Raw genomic sequence first — 22341 nt, forward strand, 5'->3', positions numbered from 1 at the left:
TTTTTTTTTGTTTTGTTTTTTTTTTTTTTATTCACTTAGATTTAAAATGAGGGAAAAATCTGAACAGAAAAGTGGAATCTTCACCAAGGGATAAAGCTTTGTGATAATAATTGTGCTTATGCATGGAGTAGTTCCACAGTTATTGGGAAAGTTGTGATTAGATTCAGTTTGAAGTTAAGCTATTTAAATCCATGTGCTTATGGGGAGCTATGTTCTTATGGAATTGTCTAAATTGTCCCTTTAATCTGATAATCAGAAGGATAGAGGTTTAGTTTGTACAGTTAGTACAGCCTAGACAATGAGTCAACTAACAAGCTACCAGAGGTTCACTTCACTCAGCTAAACATAAACATCTGTGTTGGAGATTTATGAGACACCCATGTGAGTATGAGAAGAATGACATGAGTGTTATGGGAAACCTAGCCTCATCTGGGAAGAGACAGATCAGGCAGGATAAACTGCTTCTTAAATGGTGGAAAACATGTTTAGCAATGGATTTGAGGTCTGGAGGACTAGGTAATATAAAGGGTAAGACTGATGGAGTAATTCAGATCACCTGAAGGAGATGCCTGGAGTGCCTATGGAGCTATTCACTTCTCCAGCATAGTTGCTGTGTGTGTTCTGAGATGACACTCCATATCCAGTAGCACTTGCAGTGGGAAGCAGGTTTCCTTAGGTCTTGTGGTGTAAAAGCTATCTCCATATGGATATCTCAGGTATTTTAAAGTGTCTCAAATATTCTAGATGGTCAATTGACTTATTTCTCTGCTTCAGGGTGTGAATCATTGCTGTTGATTGGACAACTAGTATAAGGCTTTTGATTCAGTCTCCTAAAGACTGGCATTTGAGTGATATCTGAGGTGTCCTAGAGTATGCAGGACATGTGTGTGGAATTCTCTGATGAGACACCAGACCTGTGAGAGACTCGTGATCTTCTAGATCTGCAGCTGGAGGCCAATTGGGATATTGCAGGATATCTCAAAAAGCTCCAGAAGCCCATGTTGAGGGAACTGAATCCTTCCCCCACTGCATGAAGTGATCTCTTCAAAATCTAGCCAGTGTGTAAACATGATTATCTAGACACTTAAGTGGGTCCTTTTCACCTGAATTACCCCTTAATTTTCCCATCATTTGCAGAAATAGTTAATTTCTCAGTGAGCATAAGAAGCTTTTTGCTGTGTGACGTTACTGGCTCAGCTACACATCAGTTATGTGTATTCTAATAATACTGCAATCTGGGAAGTAGTCGAGATGCCAGAGATTTTTTTTGGCTCTTGTTTGCAGCTTATTGTTTCTCTGAGTTGTGGTCTTTATCTGGAGGGTATTGTTTACTCAAAATAGAAAATCCCTCTGATTATTGGAATGAATTTAGGAATTATTTAGGGGAAAGACATGATTAAAAAAATACACATTTGAGGATTATGCTTCTCTTGCATCTGAATTATATCTAGAGATTGTTATGGCTTTCTGAATTGGTATGCATAACTAGATAAATATAAATGTTACAGCACTGACTTCTGCAGCTGCACAAGTCCAGAAAGTATCCATTCTTCTGTGTCCCAAGTAATTGCATAAGAGTTACTGAAAAGCTGGAATGGGAAATCTGGTGGATTATTAAACTGAGTATGTAAGAAAATAATTTGTTCTGTGGGTATTGAAAAACCCCAATGCATCTGTGTTGCTAGGATTTATACAAGCTTTCAATGTACATATTTCACATGCTTTTAATTAGTAGGTGGCTTAATTTAAATTCAGTCTCATAATGCAATAACTGTTAAAAGTTATTTTCCTGGCACCTGTAGAATATGCTAAATCAGATGATAGTATTTTGTTTAATCATAGGCTGTATGTATAAATATACAAATTAATACTTTAATCTACTCCTGCAACATCCAATACATTTTCACTCACTACATTGGAGATGAGCAACTATAAATGAAAGCAGCATTTGTCCTCACAAAGTCATCACAATTTTAGTAAGATTTAAATTCTGTGAAAACTGGTGATCATTTTTTTCGAAACCACTTTAAGCATTCATTAACAAATGTTAAATGTTTAAAATTACTTGCAGTTGGTTGAAAAAAGCATGCTGAAGCAAAGAAAAACTTTGAACTTCCATCTAACTAAAAGTAGGCCTTTGTGAACTCAGACCTTAAAAAATTTCAGAAAGTTCTAAGTAACAACTCAATAGACTTCTTCTATTTCAGTTTCATCATCATTTTTCAGCTCAGGAACTGCCATTAAACACTCTTCCTTCCACTCTCCCCTACTCTTTGCTGTCAGACCTCTGCAGGATGCTGCTTTCAGTGATGATTCTGTCCAGGTGTTACAGCACTGTCCAGCCCTCTCCAGCCACATGGGCACTTTCTCAGGCCTGCTTTGACGCATGCAACCTCTTTGCATTTCTTTTGCTAGCCAGCAAATACCTTTTCTTTGCTGCTGACTCCCCATAAACCTTTAAGAAAAAAATCACTTTTGATTGGTCTGCCCCCAAGAAGTCCACAGACTGTTCATTTGGTTCAGCATCAGCAGCTAAACTTTGACCAGTGCTGGTGAAAAGGTGAGACAGGTGGATTTGTAAGGCTGTGGCCTTCATACAGGATGGCCAGAGGAAGAGGCAGCTCAGCTGTGGTAGCCCACTTCCGTAAATGATGTGCAGAAGACAGAGGGATATCCCATGGTAGGGTCACCATTCAGTAGACATGCTGCCTGCTTTCTTGGGGTGGCCATGAAAATCAGGAGAGCTGGGTCTGGCAACTCTTCTCCTGGCAACCATTCTTGGTGCTGCCCGAGCTGTGTGCCTTGCAGTCCAAGGATTGGAATTTACTCTGCCTCTGCTTTAAAAGAACCAGAACAGTTCAAGGTCTGATCTTTTTAAGGATTTAAAAATGGAGCTATGTGGCCAGTTGTCCTGCTTATGACTATATGTGATTGTAGGATTAAGTGTATTCTACATGGTAGCTGCATTGTCTGTCATTAGCCAATGCAGCAGCATTACCTGTCCTTCAGTATTTGTTAGGGTATACTCTTGTCATATTTTCTCAGCTAGTTGTTTCTTCTGGAATTCTTCAGTGATTTATTAAAAAAACAGTGAAATTCCTAAGTCTTAGGTAAGAAAATGGGTGCCGAATTCTTAAAATTTCTGGGACTCATCTGAATCACAGCAAGGGTGAGAGAAGCATAAAGTCTCTGTCCTTAATGCCATAAAACCACCAATAAGGAGCAAATTTCTCTTTTTTGTAAGCCATCTCACTAGATATAAAAGTCCTCCTGTTGGTTGGTAGTTGAACATCTCTTTCAGAGTTTGAGGAGTGGTTGCCAGTACAGCTCAAACAGCTCCAAACCTTTTGTTTGTGCTGGCAAGCCTTTATTTTTATCCTTGTTTTCTATCTTGTGCTACTTTAATTTTCACTTTCTATTTGGCTTATGTTTATCTCTCTGTTATTCTGCATGTGACCTTCGGGCTGTGCAACAAAATGCTTGCTGGTTATCTGGTATGCTGTTTTGGTGCTGTGAAATGACATGTTCCATTTGTGCTAAATGCTCCATTACTTCTGCTGTGTTGTATAAACACACAAAAAAGAGGGGAAAGGGATCTTAGGTATTGGAGTACCTGAAATGCATTACTAGTAGGGTTTTGATAAAAGATACCTGGCATGGTTCGATTAGCAAAGTAGAATAATTTCTCCTGTACAATAATTGCTATCTATATGAGACAAATAATAGAGCATAAATTAGCAGTGTACATAGGGTGAATGGTATCATAATTTTGCTGATTTAGAAATACACAAATATTCAACAACATTGCCATTTGAATGTGTTATGCACCTATCTTATGTTGAGAAATTAATACATTTCCCAGTCACAAACATGCTTGACAAATTACCAAAATCTATAGTTAAGTACAAATCTGCATGAGGAGATTCATGTTTCAGTGTTAGTAATTTGTTTTCCATGTCTTAATCTTAACCTCTGTTTGTGATTAAGACGGGTCAAATTGCATGCAAGTGTTAGTCTAATCCTTTATTCGTGTTATATTTGGAGTTTTTGTGCCAAAAAACCCTATTGTTAATCTCCACATGAAACTTTGCAGCATTGGTGGGTATAAATTTATATCTTTCACATGTTTTGCGTAAAAATACCAACAAAAAACCCCCAGTATCAAGATAAAGAAACACAACAATCCTTGGTGGTTAACAGCTTTGATCACCTGGATCTCTGGTTTAAACCAGTGCTGAGCTTCAATTCAGGTCTAGTCAGATTAGTCATTGTCAAAGACAGAGCCCTTGGTGTGGTCATCGTGTTCCGGTGGTTCTCACAGGCTTCAGTGGTAGTCTTTTCTGATCCTTTAGAATGTCATCTATCTATGCTCTGTCACAGTATTATGTGGTGTTACAGTATAACATTTTCTAAGCATTACTGTCAAATTTTACCCCAGTGCCATGAGAACAGTCATCAGTGAGAAACTGCATCCTTGGAAATTCTTTTGAGGCTCATCCTAGATCTTTGCTGTATTATTCATTCTAGATCCTGTCAGTGAATTGTGGAATACTTCAGTGGAACTGGCCTCTGGGGATAAAGCCTCTGGGTCTCATTATTATAATACCTTTTCAAATAAGCAAGGGCAAGTCAATGGTAACACCTGATAATGCCTGGCAAGTCACTCTGTAGTTCTTTCTCAGCATGAGAAAGCATACACATAGGTCCTTGGTGGTGTGTGCTGGTTTTAGCAGATTTCACGTATCCATGACTAAAACAAAGATAAAAGTTAAAAATATTTTTCCAAACAAAGTATACTAGAGGTTAGACTTGCTTGCATTTTAAAAGTGTATATTTCTACTTAGTGTTAGGTATAGTTAGATGCTTCTTGGATCTTGGATATTTAGAGCTAAACAGAAATGCTTTACAGGAGCATGGGAGGAGGATAAAGCTTCATTTTTGTAAACAGTAATCTTAAGGTCTGTTTTCTAGATAGACTGGCTTTTATGATTTGTTTCACTTTTATCTGCCAGAACGCTTAACTCTGCTGCAAAATTTCAGCCTTAGTACATAGTGTCACGGCCCTGAGCAAGCTGTTGTGCTTTTATGATGGCAGTGAAGCAGCAGGTTATATATAGCTGACAAATCAGTGAAAAGTCACATTAGTGGTTATGAAAACTCCACATGCAAATAAAAACTCGACCCCCAGCAAGCTGTCAGAGCAATTTCTGATCCTTTAGTTTAATCTTGCCATTTATGGATCATTGGGTAGGTAATAAAAGCATATGAAGTGCAAAACGAAGCTGCTGACTAAACCCCAGTTATTTACTGCGCTGCTTACTTTTGGATTTGGAGTGTAGCTAATAGTTTCAAAGGTTGTTGCATATTTTTCTACTTTATCTAGCTCAAGTTACTAAGTGAAAGAGGAAGTTAAAATGCATGTGAGAAATTTCTATTGCTCATAACTGCTATGTCATCTCTGTGGAAGGCAATCAGCATTACAGCCCAACGCTGGAACAGTGATGTTTATTTAAGAGGATTGGTGGCCAGAAATAAGCCACAGTGTCTAATCAGACACAGGCCCTGCCTGGGCAGCGAGCCACAGCGTTTATTGCGTGTGCATTTCTCATAAGCAAAATGGCTACGTACTGAGGCGGGTGCATGTGAAGTCTGGAAGAAGTTACGGTGGAAAGAACTGTTCTTTGCTTTCTGAGGAGGATTTAAGTTTATTTAAATATATGGGAATGAATGAAACCGTGTGGCTGTGAGTTACAGGCAGCCAGATGGGGAATGTCTGTGGATGTGTGAGGGCTGAAAAGGAAGAACAGTGTTTAGATCCTGCCAAAGCTCCCTTAAGTCCAGATAAACATTCCCCTGGAAGAAAATATTTCAGAAGAAAAAGGAGAAAGAAATCATCTGAGGAGGGATCAGATTCAGTGCACGTTAAAGAAAATGAAGAAAAAAGACAGTGTGAAGTGGAGATTGCAGAAAACATCGAGATTCATCCCAAGGGTGTGGGATTGGCTGACTTCCTCCCCAGGAGAGTGACAGTGGCTGGTAATGCTCTGCCTGTGAGTACAGACCTTTCAGTTGATATTGCTAAAGCAAAAGTTTTATTGGATTCTCTTTGTGGGGAGAGCTTTCATGGTGATAATCAGGGGCTTGTCAAGTCTGATGAAACAAACACACAGTTAAAGCAACAACACAAGAGCAATGCAGAGAAACACTGTGCATGGAAAAGAAAATATTCACAGGATGATAACAGGAGAGAATTAGTATTCCTGAAGAAGTCCAGTGGTTTTTGTTATAGAAAAGGAACTACTTTGGATTCTGCTATCCACGTTTTAGGCAGACAACATGAAGAAACTGAGTTAAACATAACTTCTTGCAGAGTCATTGAAAATGTTTAAGAAAGCAGTAAATATTAAAAGTTGCATAATTTTCTTTCTGAAAGTATAAGTGATCCATTGCTTGAACAAAAGAGGTTTTATCCTGATGCTTTACTTTCTAATTTGCCAAAAGAAAAGGCATTATTTAGCATTGCACCAAACAGGATCAAGCTAAATATTTTGATACAGTACATTATCTTTGAAAGTTAGCTTAAGGTAAGTATTTGAACAGTAATTTTTGTATTGCAAAAATATCTTCATTATGCTTTATATGAACCTTTTACCATGCATAGATATTTGTAGGACAGAACATATCACTTGATCTTTTTCAAAGGCTATGTAATAACTCCATGCTTTAGAAGTATTGATATATTCTTGACCTATTTTTCTTTCTGTAGTTTGATCTGCTTCCCAATTTCGGAGAGATATTTTCGTGTTAAACTATTGCTAGAAGGTGGAGTGAATTTTAGAGTTCTCATTCAGTTTCTGCAGTAAATTTTCTTACCATCTCTTCGTGGTCTTGTAAATCCTTTGGGTTTTGTATCAAGGAAAGGAATATTTCTGATTCTCTTCAGTAATGGCCAGTAGGAACTGAAGAATGATAGAGCTATGTAGGCAGCTTGAAATAGAACAAGTGACCATTAATTCTGTTAATAGCACTCTACCCTTCTTTTAAAGGATCTTTCCTCCCAACCTGTCTAGATGACCTATTAATTATTCAAATTCCATCTTCCTCTGAGGGTAGGAATATTTTGTTTTTACAATAAAAGAAGCCAAAATACAATCTTAGTTGCAGAATATCTGAAGGAAAACAAAGTTTTGGTAACCATGCTTACCAATTCAATCCATATTTCCAGTTTTGCTCCACCCATCTTCAGGACAACTGAAATCTGTACATGTGAGTCAAATGCTGATACCAGGATCTGGTCCAAAACTGATTCCTCCTGCTCAGTGGGGACATCTGAGCTTTCAGTTGAATGAGCAGAGGGAATGGGCATATGCCAAAGGCATTCTTTCCAGCAGAGAGCTAACTAAATGTCTTTTGCTTATATAATTTACTTTTCTAACAGGAACCAAACAATACTTTGTCTGAGCTTAGTTTTTTAAACATAGATAACACACCCAATTACAACATGCAGTTCACAACAGTGCAAATAACCTCCTAATACACACAGAGATCTTTGCCCTCTTAATCTTAGCTGGAATTCAGGAACAGCTTAGGAATGTTCTTTGATTTGTACAAAACGTCACTGTTGAGTAAGAGGGTATGAGGCCTTGTCTGTTCAGCTAAGCATGGCTGCTTTTCCCTGTATAATGAAAGTAATGCAGCTTCTAATACTGATGCACTGATTACTCCAACCATGTCTGTACCTCTTGTTACTGCAGAAGAAGGAAGAAAAAAGATTTCTGTTGAGCACCTATATCAACCGATATTGAGAAATCATTGCATGAATATGAAACTACTGATATATCAGGCTAAATGCCTCAGTTGCTAAAATCAGTTCAGTTCCCTTTCTTGACCCAAGATTCTTAGTATAAGTAATTTTAAGAACACCAAGGTTTAACCTCTAAACAAAACCAGGAAAAACTAAATTTCAGACTTTAATTACTGTACAAACTCATAGCCATTTTCCTTCTGATTGTTTTTGAGAACTAAAAAAGCATTTTAATGTCTTATATTTCTGTCTTTTTTATACTAAGTGAAACTAGTATTTATGAGTTTCAAAGGTCCTGTTATTGGCCTGAGCTGGCACACAAAGCTTTGCAGTTAGCAATCTCAGCTTTGCCATTTTCTTTACTGTAATTACAGAGATCAGTAGCCTTCCCTTACCTTGTCAACTTACCTATGCTGTAATGTGCTCTCAGCTTAGACAGTGCCTCAGATGTGGCTGATAATTGAAAGCATGTTGGCTTTTCAAACTGAGAAGCAGATACTAGAGGAAACTCATTGCTACAGTTGGATAATTTCCACTGTAACAGAGATACAACATTTTACCTTCTGAAACAGTATGGTCCCCTCTACTGAAATATATTCTTTGAGTTTCTTTCTGTGGTAAGGTTTCTTATCCATGTAAAAAATTATAATTTTGTTTTCAGATATGTTCTACTTAATTGCCTCTGTTTTTCTGATTACAGAACTCAGCTTAGAGGAATCTACTGAAGCGTTGCTCTTGGCTACTCATTAATAGCTTTGAGAGAAAAGTTTCTTACTTTCTGCTGAAGCCTAATAAGCATTTCTCAGATCATAGTGTGGCCCAGGAGAGAGATGATACCAGAATCATGCATCTCTAGCTCATTATGTACTTTTTATGTGCAGTTTAGTACATTATGTCAAGTTTAGTCTTGCTTCAAAACATTTGGGATAAGATGGAATCAGAGGGTAGACTTCCTGCTATCTCTGTGAGTCTTGCTCTTCTTCTCTTTGCAATGTGATAATCAATCACAGAAATCCAGCATCACTGTTGATCTCTTGGAAAAGTCTTCTGCAGTCTGCTCTGCTCTTTGGGCTACAAACTGCATTACTAAAATCAGTGCAAAGAAAGAGCTTGAGGTATTTTGGTGTTTGGATTTTATATTCTGTGTGATGCAGGGGGAATTTACAAGCTCAGAAAAAGCAGTAGCAGAAGTGAACGTGTTCTCCCAGTTAGAAGCAAGAGAGTGTTTAGTGCAAGTTAAGACTTTGATCCTGAAATAGAAGGACTGTATACAGAATTACCTCTGTTGCTTTTTCTTGCATAACTTTTAATTCACAGGCTTTGAGATAATTTGGAGAACTGGATCTCTGGCAAACAACTGCTCAAACTCATGCAAATGCTGTAATTAATTCTTTCCATGCTTAAGGAACAAATGTTCTCTATTTAAGCAGTTTATAGTGAGTAAATGATAGGCTTGTGGGACACAAAAAGTTCACACAAACTTTGCTTGGAAGGAGTACATTTTATGAGTATTTATTTGATTTCCCCTTAATTTATTTTCTATTCTAGCATTCTTAGTTTAATAATATTTTGGTTTTTCTTCTATGGGAAATTATGTTAAAAATATTGATGATAATTTACAGTTGGTGGATAAGTATCTCCCTTCCTCTTACAGCTTATTTTATTGTGGTAGTATTTTACTTGTTAAGAAGTTTTAAGTTAATAGGGCATCTTGCAAACTAGAGCCTGTATTTGTAGGTGTAATAAATTATAACCATTTGACTCAACATTTCACTTAGAGTATTTCAATTTCACTTAGAGTATTTCTACTTTTAAAATACTATCTCAGTGTTTATTAAAAATTCTGAAATATTAGCCTTGAAGGCTGAAATACTTTATTTAGAGAACAGAAGTGCTCAGGCTGTTTCAGGTCTCAGGCTGATGTTGATGTTCCTTAACCTGTGGTGAAAAGGGATACCTTTATGAGTGAAAAGCCTTTTTCTTTCTCTTCAGATGGTTAACTAGGGTGCTTGGAAGATTTTTGATCAAAACCCTTGATCTTCATGTAAAAAACTGAATTAATGTTTTAGCCATCCAAAATTTCAACTGTGAGCTTCCCTAATGGTCATATTCAGAGTAAAAGTTCTTGTGTTTGTGTCCATGGCTAAAATGTTGTTTATATCTAACACCAGATACTAGTACAGTCTTCAGAAATTACCTTGATGTTTGAAATTACTTGTTTCCAGAGGAATCTAATGTGCACTCAAACATGCTGTGTTTTCACTCTGCAGTCTGAAGTGTACAGAGCCATCTCTGCTCAATTAACCGTGAAGGAAGCTGCGGGCTTGAACTCCGCTGTAAGGAAGGGCCATTAGCAAATTGCATTGTTAGCTTGCCTATGTTAGAATATATTAAAAAATCTGATAATTAAGGATTACACAGAGAGGACTTTCTGAAAATGACAGCTAAAAAATATAGTTTTGGGTTAGTTGTTTTTCTTTTTTTAATGCTAGACATCTGGCACTTGGAGATGACATCATCTCTTTCAGAAGTGTCTGGATAAGCAGTGTATGGTTGACTTCATTTATATTGTGATCTGGTTGTTCTGTGATGAATAGAAACAAAACCTACTGAAAAAACATTTAGTTTGCTTTCTTGCTTTGAAATACCAAACAATAAAGCTAACTCACAGAAAAAAGTCTTGCACTACAGCTGAGTTCCCTAGATGTTTACAAGAAAATTTGCAGAGTGATTACAAGTTGGTCTTTTGCCACATTGTATTTTCTGTTGTCTTTACAGACACGACTCATCCCATCTGTATTTCATTCAGTAAATACTCTCTGCAGGATTTTGATACCTAGAAATTTTGATACCTAGAAACAGCTGCATGTGTTCTCTACTGTGTTTTGAACAACAACAAAAAAAAGGGGTTTTTTTCCCCTTCTGTATGATCTTTCTTAAAAATGTGCTGAAGCTGGAGACAATAGGATGCAAAAAATGCTGTCAGGTTATTTAAGGGCTGGTTGAACAGTTAAAATTGTTTTGCTTTCTAGCATTTGTGTTTGTATTTTTCCCTTACGTAGATCCAGCAGATACAATGGCCTGTGATAGGTATCTGAAGGACTGCATTCACAGCTTGTGATTTTGTAGTTACTTGAATAGAAAGTCATGTAATTTTTTTTCTCTACATTAAATTTATTTATAATTTACTGTATAGGTGTAAATGCTCATCATCCCCTGAAAGTATGAGAGGTAGTAAAGCAGAAATTGTGGTGAGCTCCATTGCCCTGACATGTCTAAGGCTCTTCCTCTGGTTCCCTGCTTCCCAGTGCTTCTCACCATCTTGTCTTAGGCCATGACATAGCAATCTCAGTAGGCAAGCTGCACATCATTCTTGGCACTGTGATTTGTGTGGCTCTAATTTGAGAAAACCCCACAATTTCCAGCCTGGCCTCTTGGAATTCCCCCTGTCAGAGCCCAGACAGAAGCTATCTTTGTGCTGAGATTCTGAGGCTGGGAGAATTTGTTATGACCATCCCATCTGACCTTATGAGCGTAGCTGCCTGGTTTATGCTAGAATAGGATTGCTGGAATTGGCACAGCTCAATGTACAGCTCTTCTGCAGCAAACTCAAGCACCCAGGGTTGTTTGTGGGCAAACCTGCCCTGAGCTGTGGCCTCAGGCTGGCTCTGGAGCCTGAGCACCCCTGCCTCTCTGCAGTGCTGTGCGTGTGCTTGTGGGGAGCAGCCTCTTCCAGGGGGGCTCACAGAGGTGCCTCTTGTCTGCCCACAAGCTGTGGCATTGCCTCACATCCTCTTGCCCCTGCCCAAGCAGCTCTGCCTGCTTTTCTGGATGGCTGAGCTACATATTGAGGTTGTTATACAGTGCCTTGTGGTACATGGGCTCCTACATAATTCATAATGAACACCTTATATTGTCTCTTGTTTGGATAAGTAGTAATAGGTGGTCACTTAGAAAAATGAAAACATGCTATAGCCCTTCCTTTGCCAAGGCACATCTTATTTTTCTTCCTCTTTAGAGTTTGCCTTTACACTGAGTACAATTTCTGTAACATGAGGTACAAACAATACATGTTTGTCTGCTTCATATTCATGCTGTGGTAGTTTTCCAAGGAAACTAACTGAACTTCATTAGGGGATGATCTAATGTAGTATTTGTAGTATAATAATAAAGTACTATTTGAATGTAAAATTCCCAATACTTTTCTGATAAGGAATTGATAATCCTTAAATAATACAAAACTGAACCTTCTTGGCCAGACAAAATTTCTATTTATAATCCTTCATACAAAACTGAACCTTCTTGACCAGACAAAATTTCTATTTATAATCCTTCATACAAAACTGAACCTTCTTGACCAGACAAAATTTCTATTTATAATCCTTCAGTCTTTTAGTAATTCCTAAAATACTTCTCAGAAAATTTTGTCTTAAAACTGTTATCAGTTTTCACTCAGAATGACTGTTTTGTCACTGAATTCCAGAACATGCACTATAAATCAACTTGTTTTAAGAGAGGAATTTCATAGCTATGAATAATAGAAATATAGTTATTGTATAAGTGTGCCTATATACATATAAAACATATTGCATTTTATATATACTTATATAACATTTATACATAATAGGTGTCATTAAAAATAGACTGTATTATCAGCATAAATAAACAATTAAGTATTTTGCATTATGCAATAGTATTATATTGTACCCAGAAATTAAGAGACTGAGAAGTGGCTAACTGAAGAAAACTGTGAATTTTGTATTTCATATTGAAGAAACTGAGAGTGCATAAGGATAATACACAAAAGAATATTAATACAGTACCTGAAAAATAATTGTATTCATGTACGCAGATACCAGGCAATAAATTCTCCAGCAATGAAGAGTGATTTTTTTGCAATATTTTAAACACTCTTATGGATTAGATGTAACTGTAATTTTTATATTAACTTTGTTTTAGATATCTGATATCCATGTTACTGGGGAGTCAGAGGACATGTCTGCTAAAGAGAGACTGCTCCTGTGGTCACAGCAAACAGCAGAGGGTTATGCTGGAATACGTTGTGAAAATTTCACTACCTGCTGGCGCGATGGAAGGTTATTTAATGCCATCATTCATAAATACAGGCAAGTACTCTGTTTGCTCCCTTGGAAAATGTTAATTACAGCATTTTAATATACAAAGAAAGAGGGCTCTTGCTTTATGTTGTAATAGAACTGCAGCTGTGGAGATGACACTGATTCTTCCCTGGTGATTTCCTGCTCCTTGCAGCCAAAGGATGCCTTGCTAACTTTGCATGTCCCTCCTTCCTCAGAGAAGTACTTCCAGGAATCCTGTACATCTTTCACGGGGCGTGTTCAAGCTGCTATGAAGTATGTTTCCAGAATTCAGTCTTCTCCACAGTCCTTTTTTGTCATACTGATGTTTAAGTGTAGGTGAGGTAGAGGCAGAACTGATCACCAGAGTCCAAAACTTCACTGCTGGTGAAAGCCATACTGTATGACTGTATGATATGTCTGAGATCCCCATCCTCTTCCTTGTGTGATTTTACCCTTGGATGGCCCTGGAGTGTAGAGCTTCTTCAGTGTTTGTGTGTGGAGCCCAGACCTACTCTGAGATGCATTTCCTGTAAAAGGGTGTTCTCATGGAAAATGTGACCAGCTGGCTTGAATGTTCTCAGTCTGAGAAGAGATTTTTGCTTTTGTGACCTTACTCTTATGAAGTTAAGCAGACATTGTAGAGTCACTGGTGACTGTGACTAGAGACTAAAGGGTACAGAATATTAATTTGAAATACAGCTGAAAGTGTTTGCTGACAGGAGAGGATTTCTGATTCTGGATTCTAAGTGAAAAGAGGTTTCTCTTGACAAAGCTGACTTTGGCATCAAGCTTGCCAGAGATTTAATCATTGATGTGCTCACTGTTCTCTCTTGGCTGATGACGTGTCTACTTGTGTATTTTTTCATTTCTGAAATGACTAAGGTTTGTGTCTTAGAGGGCCACGTGAGAGAGTATTCTGCCTGCTGGGTTAATCAGGGTGTACTAACTTGTCCTTCACTGCACGAGGCTTTCTCGGCTTCTCATAGCATGTGTAGTTTGTACTCTATGCCCTGGAGAGCATGATAAGGAAGTTTAAGGGTACATGATTTCATTGGTATAATTTGAAGGAGTGTCCCCAGTAAAGGCAAATTTGGTGTTTTTTCTTGCATATCCAATTAACAGAGCCTGGAATAGATTACTTTGTTCTTAGGTTTCCTTTTGTGGGACCACTTGGCCCACCACAGAAAGAGGTCTAGGTAGACACAACACACATGTGATCCTAATGGGGAGTAGGACACTAAATGGGAGACAGGTGCAGCCTTTTCCTCACAGGCTGTGTATAAAGGCTGCAGGCATCATGCACAGGGTTAAAATCCCAGAGAAGCTGGCTGTGGCAGTGCCTAATTTTGTGGTAAAATGAAGCTGCATCTCAGTCAATGGGATTGTTTTCTGACATGCTTCTGTTCTGGGTAGCTGGTCAGAGAGGAGGTGCATGCCAGCAAGAAAGTCTCTTTTAGAAACATTGGCAAGACAAAAGGAAATAGCTGGCAGAAGACGAGGCTGTTTTATTTGGGACAGGACAACCAGAGGAATGAACATAGCACAAGAAAGTATTTGAAAACATAAACAATATGAAAGATACAGAGGGACTGGAGAGAGAAAAAAAAGGAAAGAACTTAATGAGATTGAGTAATGGAAAATATTTCCCAGAGCTTCTTCAGAACCATGTATCTCTTGCACAGAGCAGTGTAGCCTTAACTGCTCAAGCAACTGGTAATTATGGTACAGATCAGTTAATAATGAAAAACTTGATTCCTGTCCTCCAGCTGTGCAAATGTTAAAACCTTGGGATATGACTGAATTGCTTTGTTGGAGCACTGTTTCTGGCATTACTCCATGAGTTTCATTGACAGTATTTCAGCAGGGAAGAACAGGCACCTTTGACTCCAGTGTGTTGCACAAAGCAAGTGATTCAGTGGCTGGGGAGCAGAGTCCCCATTTTGTGGGGATGTGCTTCTGTGTCAGTTTCCATTGAGCTTAACTTCTTTCTGTAAACATAACTTCACGTATGGATTTTGTCCTTCCCAGGAATGTTCACCAACCTTATCTAATGTGTTTTTGCTGTGAGAAGTTACAGGTTGTTGGATTCCATTTCAAATGTAATGAGAGAGAGATTCTTCCACTGTTTTCAATGAGTTTCTATGTTGCGTTCCTTTTTTGTTTTGTACCGTTAAAACAGAGATAATAATTTCCATCTATTGCTCACAAGAGAGGAATGATCTTCCCAGTCATCTGTTATTTTTAACTACATAGTTTTATGCCAGGGACCTCTTTTAATGTTTCATTTGTCTTCTGAGCAATAAGTAGTTTAAACACTAAAAGATCTGCACAGTTCTGGCAGTTATTCTCCATTTGCCCAATTTGTGTGTTTTAATAGCTCCCAGTTTGTGGATCACAGCTGGTGTCAGGAGCTGGTCTGAGCATCCTGTGCTCAGCATCCTGTGGGTGCTGCCAGCTGGTATGCTCCACCAGGGTGGATGACCAGATGTGCCTGCTTGGGCAGTAGGGTGGGATCTTGGTGCTGTCACTGTGGAGTACCCCATGGGGGCACATCTGTCAGTCATGTTGCAGCATGGCAGCCCCATGCACCAGGTGTGCTGTGCTCACTGGAGATAGTTCTCTGTACAGAGGCACCCTGGGCTGGGAAGAGTATGAACCTTGCAAATGGGGGACGGGGCTCCTCAGGTGGGACATGACTTCCAGTCCTGGAAGGGCTTTAATTGGGCTCACCCTTATTCTAAGGGCATGATATTTAGTGCTATGACAGTAAAACCCAAAGGCTCAAATACCTAGGTTTGTATCTGGAACTGCAATTGTGCTGAGCCACAGTAAGTTGGGTGTTGGATGGAGGGCACATGCCATGCCAGGGCACAGCAGCTGGAGGTCCCTCAAGAGGTCCATCAGGGCAGGACCTGGCAGTCAGGGCTTGTTCCACTACCCCAGTCAGGTGTGGGGCAGCCAGGGGGGGCACCAGAGCAGCCCCAGCCCTCTCACTGGGACCTCCCTGGGGCTGTGCTGGAGCTGGACCTGCCACGTGTGGTGCCTGCAGCTTGCTGCACCACTGTAGGGGCCATAGCTCAGCTGTGGGCCAGAGGCCAGAGCACCAGCAGCTCCCAGAGGACAGCTCTGGTCCACAGCCCTGGCACCAAGGCTGAGAGACTTCTCTGGATGCACCATCGAGAGCACAAGCCATATGAGTCTAACATGATCCCTGCAGTCAGTGGTCCATGAGACAGGGAGATGTCACTGTCCAGTTCCAGGTGACAGAATAGGAGTGGCAGGTCATAATTACCTCCTCTCCAGGCATATGAGATTTTTGTAATTGCAAGTACATACCAGCTTCAAGACTTCAGGAAATTGCTGAAGCTGTGAAGGGCTGGGCAAGGAGCTGGGCTGTGACTCAGCTGCCAGCAGGCACGGAGCCTCTCCCTTCAGCAGAACTGGCAGCCTGCCCTCTCTTAATGGCAGGTTAGAATTGTTTCTTTTGTTTTTCTGCCTTGACAGAGGATCTTAGCACCTTTTTGTGCAAGCGAGCTGAGATTTGTGGTTCAGGACTGCAGGAATAGTGCATGGGTATGCCATGTCTCCCTGCTCCCCAAGAAGCACGGGAGATACTCCATAAAGCTGGGATTTCCCTGTCATCACTGTCATACCCACTGCAGCATCTTGGTGGGTATTGGTGCCCCAATGGGTGCTCCAGGCTCTTCCCTGTGTCCCTGTGTTCCTGCACCCACAGCTGTGCTGGCAGTGCTCCCCTTGCAGTCTCAAGCAGGGGTGTGGGCAGTGTAGAGGTGCTGGAGCTCATACACTGGAGTCATTCACCCCCTCTCCTGAGCAAATGCAGGATATTTGTTTTCTGTCCCCTTGAGCAATGAGGGTTAGGTTGTTAGAGCTTCTCATAAGGGCCTTCAGTTGGTTATTTTCTCTCTTACTGCTATTAAGAGTATGAATGATTTGCCAGTGATTTTGTAGTGCTCTTAAAATCAAGGAAAGTAATTTTATGAATAATGGAAATGAGAGGAAAAAAATTGCTTTATTTGAGGTACTTGGATCCATATACCACTTGATTTTTTTCCCACCACCAAATTTAGAAAAAGGTATTTTTTTCTATGTGAGAAGATTACATCCTGTAAATGGTTAAATCCCTGGGAACAGGACTTCACACTGACCTCAAGAACTGCCCTGGGGGGGCTCCACTGCAGGCCCTGGAGTTTGGTTTAATCATGGAATCATAGAATGGTTTGGGTTAGAAGGGACCTTAAAAGATCATCTAGTTCCAACCTCCCTGCCATGGGCAGGGACACCTCCCATTAGACCAGGCTGCTCAAAGCCCCATCCAACCTGGCCTTGAACACTTCCAGGGATGGGGCATCCACAATTCTGAGCCATCTGTTCCAGTGCCTCATCACCCTCACAGTAAGGAATTTCTTCCTAATATCGAATCTAAACCTGCACTGTTCTGTGGGAATACTTGTCCTTGAACAAAAAGACCAAATCAAATTATAACATTAAAAAGTGTGCTTTAATACTGGACATTAACCGTATTTGTGTTTAAATATATAAGCTATCACGCTGTTTTCTTAACCTCCACACTTCTCTTCAGATATGTGGTCAGGCCTTTAGTGAAGGCTACAGATACACCCAGAAGATTCAAGAATATGCTGTATGCCTCATCTGTTATATCATTTGCCTTTTATAACTTAATTTTTCATTGAAGATGAATGTTATTTTATTCAATATGTTGTGTTGGAAGAAATCTGACTTCAGGCAGTTTCAAAATTACGTGATGTTTCTTTTGTGCCATCATATAGTATGTGGCACAAACCTGTAAGCCAGACTTTGAAGTTGTAGGCAGACTTTAATCTGGGTGTAATGCCCAGATTTTTCTGGAGATACTACTACCTACACCCTTGAATCTTCATTCTGTAGCATTATCATCTTAAGTATTTCTAGTCACTAGGCTGTTTTGGGTAAATTATCTTGATTTTTTTTTTGTTTGTTGCTTCTTTTGTTTTGATTGTTTTTTGGGGTTTTTTTTCTCATTTTTTAATTTTTTTTTCTGTGCATGCATTTTGACCAAAAAGAAGAACCACTAATTTATTAGAACTGTATCACAGTTATATCCCCTGTATATAGAAACATCTTTCTTTATATAGAGAGTGAAAGCTGCTCTTATTTCAGTAGGAGTCATATGCCAGATGAGAGCTAGTAATCTAAATTATAGATCTACATTGCACTTGGCACATATACTTCTTTTACAGCAAATTCAGATAAAAAGTTATACCAATGTAGTAAACCTATTGTTTTGATCTCAGACCTTTGGTGCATAAGAACTACAGGAAATTTCAGTTAAAAATTGTCTGAAATAGAATTTAAGAAATAGTAAAAATAATAGCTGTAATATTTACAGTTAGCTGGCACCTGTAGGTGCTCCATTAAGGACAATGGCTGTTGATATTCAGAAAACAGACATTGTCACAGACTAACTAATCTTATTTTCTAGAAAAAAAAGATGAAGTATAGAGGATAGGATCAGATTAATATCACACATATGTTTTTTGTAAAAATGTGTGCCCTCCTTTATACATTTGATTTTTGTATTCTCACAGCTTTTATAGTAGAGAGTTAATTTTGATTTTAGCATTTACAAAGGGAATTCCAGCAAAAGCATTATGTTCTTGTGTAACTAGGATAATAGCATTTAATGAGCAGCTTCAGTGGTGCCTGTGTGGTGAAAAATAGCATCTGTTCAGGAAGCTCTGCAAGCTCAGTTCCCAGATAAAGATATATTGTTAAGGTTCTAGTCTCAGGTGTTAGGTCTGTTCTAGTAAATGAAGCGGTCCAGCCCCTGCTTTCCAGGAAAGCCCTGAGGGTAAGTGGTACAGCAGGGCTTGGTCTGCTTGGCTGGACCCCCCTCTGCCCCGCAGCCAGGGTGCAGCTCCCTTGGGGCTCTCCTGGGGCAGTGCTGTCCCTGGCACTGGGCTCATGCAGTGCCTGGCTGAGTGTGCTCACAAGGGGCCACCGCCACGCTGCGGGAAGGACTAAAGTAACCAAAGCCACAGGCCCTTGGTCTGCCTCCTGTACACTCAGACATGTCCAGTTATGTCTGCACTTCCAGGTGAATGCCAGCAACCATAGAAAATGAAAGACTGGTTAGGAGAGAAAAGGGATAAAATGTGTTCAGGTCAGGCAGCGGTGTGACAAGCGAGCAGGACTGTAGTACACACGTGGAAGGTTTAAGACAAGAAAACAAGTGAGGTTGTTTCATGTAATGCTGTTCCAAGGCTTGCCAACGCCACATGCAGACAGTTTCTATAAACTTTGGCCCCACCTAGCAAGGATTAGAAATGCTATAAAGAGGGAAGTTGCTGATAGAGTTAAAAGGGGCACATTTTGAGTACAAGAAAGATGTTTTTACTGTATTAAAGAATTTCTGTTAAAGAAATACAGGGATCTGGTACAGAGGAACCTTTGTTACTGGTAAACTTTGTGCAAGGCCTTAATGAGGCCTTAAAATGACAGAGCCTGTGGTTTTGAGCAGCATACAGTATAGAGAGTGAGTGAGGAAATGGCTCCTGTTCCCAGAAAAAAGAGGGACAGAGGCTAACAGTGAATGCAGTGTGGAAGAAGTGTAGGTACACTGAGTGCTTCATTTGGGAGGACGAGGAATAGAAGCTGCAGTGTGTTCCCAGAGGAAACAGCAATATAACAGGTCCATCAATGCTAGATAAAGTGAGAGAGACAAATTTTCCAGTGTCACTGTGCTTTGCTTTGGGAATGTTGCTATCATAACTCAGTGTGCTTTCAGAATTATGAAGTGGATGTTTTTCTGAGTGTGGTAAAGAACAGAGGAGCTAGATTGATGCCTGCTAAATAACTGTTCTGGTTTGGAACAAGCTGTTTCGACCTTACCCAGGATGATTTGCTGTGTATATATGGTTGGTTGAACACTAAGCTCCTGGCCCGCAGTGCATGTGGCATCCCTCTGATGTTAAAACATGTTGCAACCGCTCAGGTACTGACTTGAATACATTCCTTAAGGGGAGGGATAATAATGCCTCAGTTTGCAGAAACACGTTGAACACCCTTGGGGAATGAATGAGAAAGAAACTAAATATTACACAGTGTCAAGCCTTAAAATGCTAGGGGATATGTTTGAAATAAAGAGATTAGTTGGGTCTGTTGGTTTTGGCTTTCTGTTTTGTGACTTGTACTTTATTGTAACCCAGCTTTAACACAAAGAAAATGTGACTTTGGTTGTGTTGCACCCCCCTTTCTATGTATCTCATTGTGTCGTTCCTACTGTTTTCAACAGGATTTGTTGTGTAGAATAACTCAACTCAGTGTTGAGAATTGGCAATTTGGGAAAACATAAACTGCATTTAGGATGCTTAAAAATATTTATATGCTTTTAATATTACTTGCCTGAGTGTATTTCTAATGGATTTACAAATAGCAAGTTGACTAACCTGGAGCTTAATCGGATACACTCAGAAGAATTCTGTGATGGCACTTAGTAAAGGCTGTATTAAAATAGTGCCAGCAGCGTGCTTGCAATTTTAGCATCTTGTGTTGTGGTGGTGGTTAGCCTTAGTGGGTGTTAGATGGGTGACTTCCAGTCAGTTTGGTTGATCAATTTCAGATCTGAACTTAAAATTATCTCTTATGTCTGTTGTGCTGGATCCTACTGCTAAGTAGCAGCTGAATAGCAGTTTTCTCTTTGCAGTAACTAAAAACCAACCAACCAGCCAAAAAACACACAAAAACCCCCCAAAACCAACCCAAACTGGGATGAAATCAAAGCTTTTCTTTTGTCATTTTAATGGGAATAAAACATAAAGTTTTATTCAACTTTGTGTTGAAAGGCCAGGTTTTTTAATTCAGGTTTCACGGGTTTCATACTTCCGGATTGGCAAAGACCAGGACATCTAAGGGTGTCAGAAGTTTTAATTCAAAAGGATGTGGTGTCTGAGCAGTGGGGGCATATGTGCCAGTGATAAATCACATAGGGAAATGTCTTGGTCTTCAGGGAACGCTTTTGGCAAATTTGTGGCACATGGAGAAATGTTGCCTCTTGGACATGACAAGGAGCCTTTGGGGAATTGTTTGAACTCATTACAGTACCTCACCATTCTTCCTCATTGTAGCTGTACTAATCCCACTGGAAAGCCATTCTGTCAAGCAGCCACTGCTGTGGTCTGGAGGGCATATTCTCAGGATGCAGAAGAGAAAAAGAGTTTAGTTGGGTTTCTTCATTGTCTTTTTGGTATTCACAGTTCAAGTAAAAGTACATTATTTATGAATATTTTTGTGGCTTGCATGGTGATGGTTGAGGTTGATTTATGAGCCTCCCATTTCAATTTTAGAATAGCCAAAAATTGCTGAAGTTGCTGTATCATTATTAGTTTAGTAATAATGGAAACAGCTCTTAGTACTGAGAGAGTGTAAAAACTGATTTTAAAGCTAATGAAAGGACTACAGATCCTTTCTAGTTTCATTCATGTTTGTACTGAATTTGAAACCTGCATTGCAAACTTACTGCCAAGTTGTGATTAGGGTTTGTTTTCCATGGCTAAAGATGAACTCCACATTTATCTAAAAGATCTTTGATATTGCAATGCCACAATTGTGTATTTATCTAAATTACTTGGTATGGCAAGTTACAGGTGAAGCTTTACCGTGCTAAAAAAGGTAGGACAGACAACTTCAGTAGGTTTATTAAATTCAGTGCTTGTCAAATCAAGGGCATGCACAATAGAAGGAGTTACCTGAGTTAGCTTTGTATATTTTTAGAGGATTAATTAATGTTAGGGCACCTGACAGCTTTTGCTTTTCTTATTTTAAGTGCAGTTAAACATTCATGCTTTTTCTGTGGGAAGTCCTGGTAGAATATATTGGGATGTCTGAAGAATAGACATGCATCTGTAAATAGTGTGCCCTTGTTATACTATCCATTGCAATTGTTTTTTTCTTTTTTTTTTTTATCAGATCTGAAAATTTAGGTGAAAGACTATGAAGAAATAAGAAAAGATGAGCTGAAGAGTTCAGATCACATGAGAATTTTTCAGCTCTCAAGGAGATAAAAAAACATGTATAGAGGCATTGAGTGAAATCTATAGAGATGCATAAAATCATGTAGTGCAGAGATTCCTGTCATACCGACAGAAGAGGACAAAACCAAAAGGATAAAAGACACAATGATCATATTAACAGAGTATGTAATTGAGGCTAGGGACCTGTGGAGATTTAAAAAAGACTTTGCCACATACTTGAGCAAGCAATATGCAGAGCTGCATGGAGCAGCATGCTTTTTGGTTTATCACAGTTGTAAGAATAAAGCTTTCCTATAATGCCAGTTTTCTAATTGAAATCTTTGATTTTCTCTGAATTCTGAACTGTTGCCTAACTTCAGTGACATCACAGCTCAGCCTCACCCAG

The 22341-nt window shown here is 39.3% G+C and overlaps 1 protein-coding gene across 5 annotated transcripts in view; it reads left to right on the forward strand.

Moving 5' to 3' along the window:
• Positions 1 to 22341, forward strand: part of DST (dystonin) — a 283474-nt gene that overhangs the window by 110572 nt on the left and 150561 nt on the right. For all 5 annotated transcript variants that reach the window (XM_031504425.2, XM_021551192.3, XM_021551193.3 and 2 more), the window contains one exon: positions 12764 to 12930. In XM_031504425.2, coding sequence (XP_031360285.2) covers positions 12764 to 12930 — 167 coding nt within the window. The remainder of the gene's footprint in view (positions 1 to 12763; positions 12931 to 22341) is intronic.

This window comes from Lonchura striata, chromosome 3 (assembly GCF_046129695.1).
Source record: "Lonchura striata isolate bLonStr1 chromosome 3, bLonStr1.mat, whole genome shotgun sequence".
Taxonomy (NCBI): domain Eukaryota; kingdom Metazoa; phylum Chordata; class Aves; order Passeriformes; family Estrildidae; genus Lonchura; species Lonchura striata.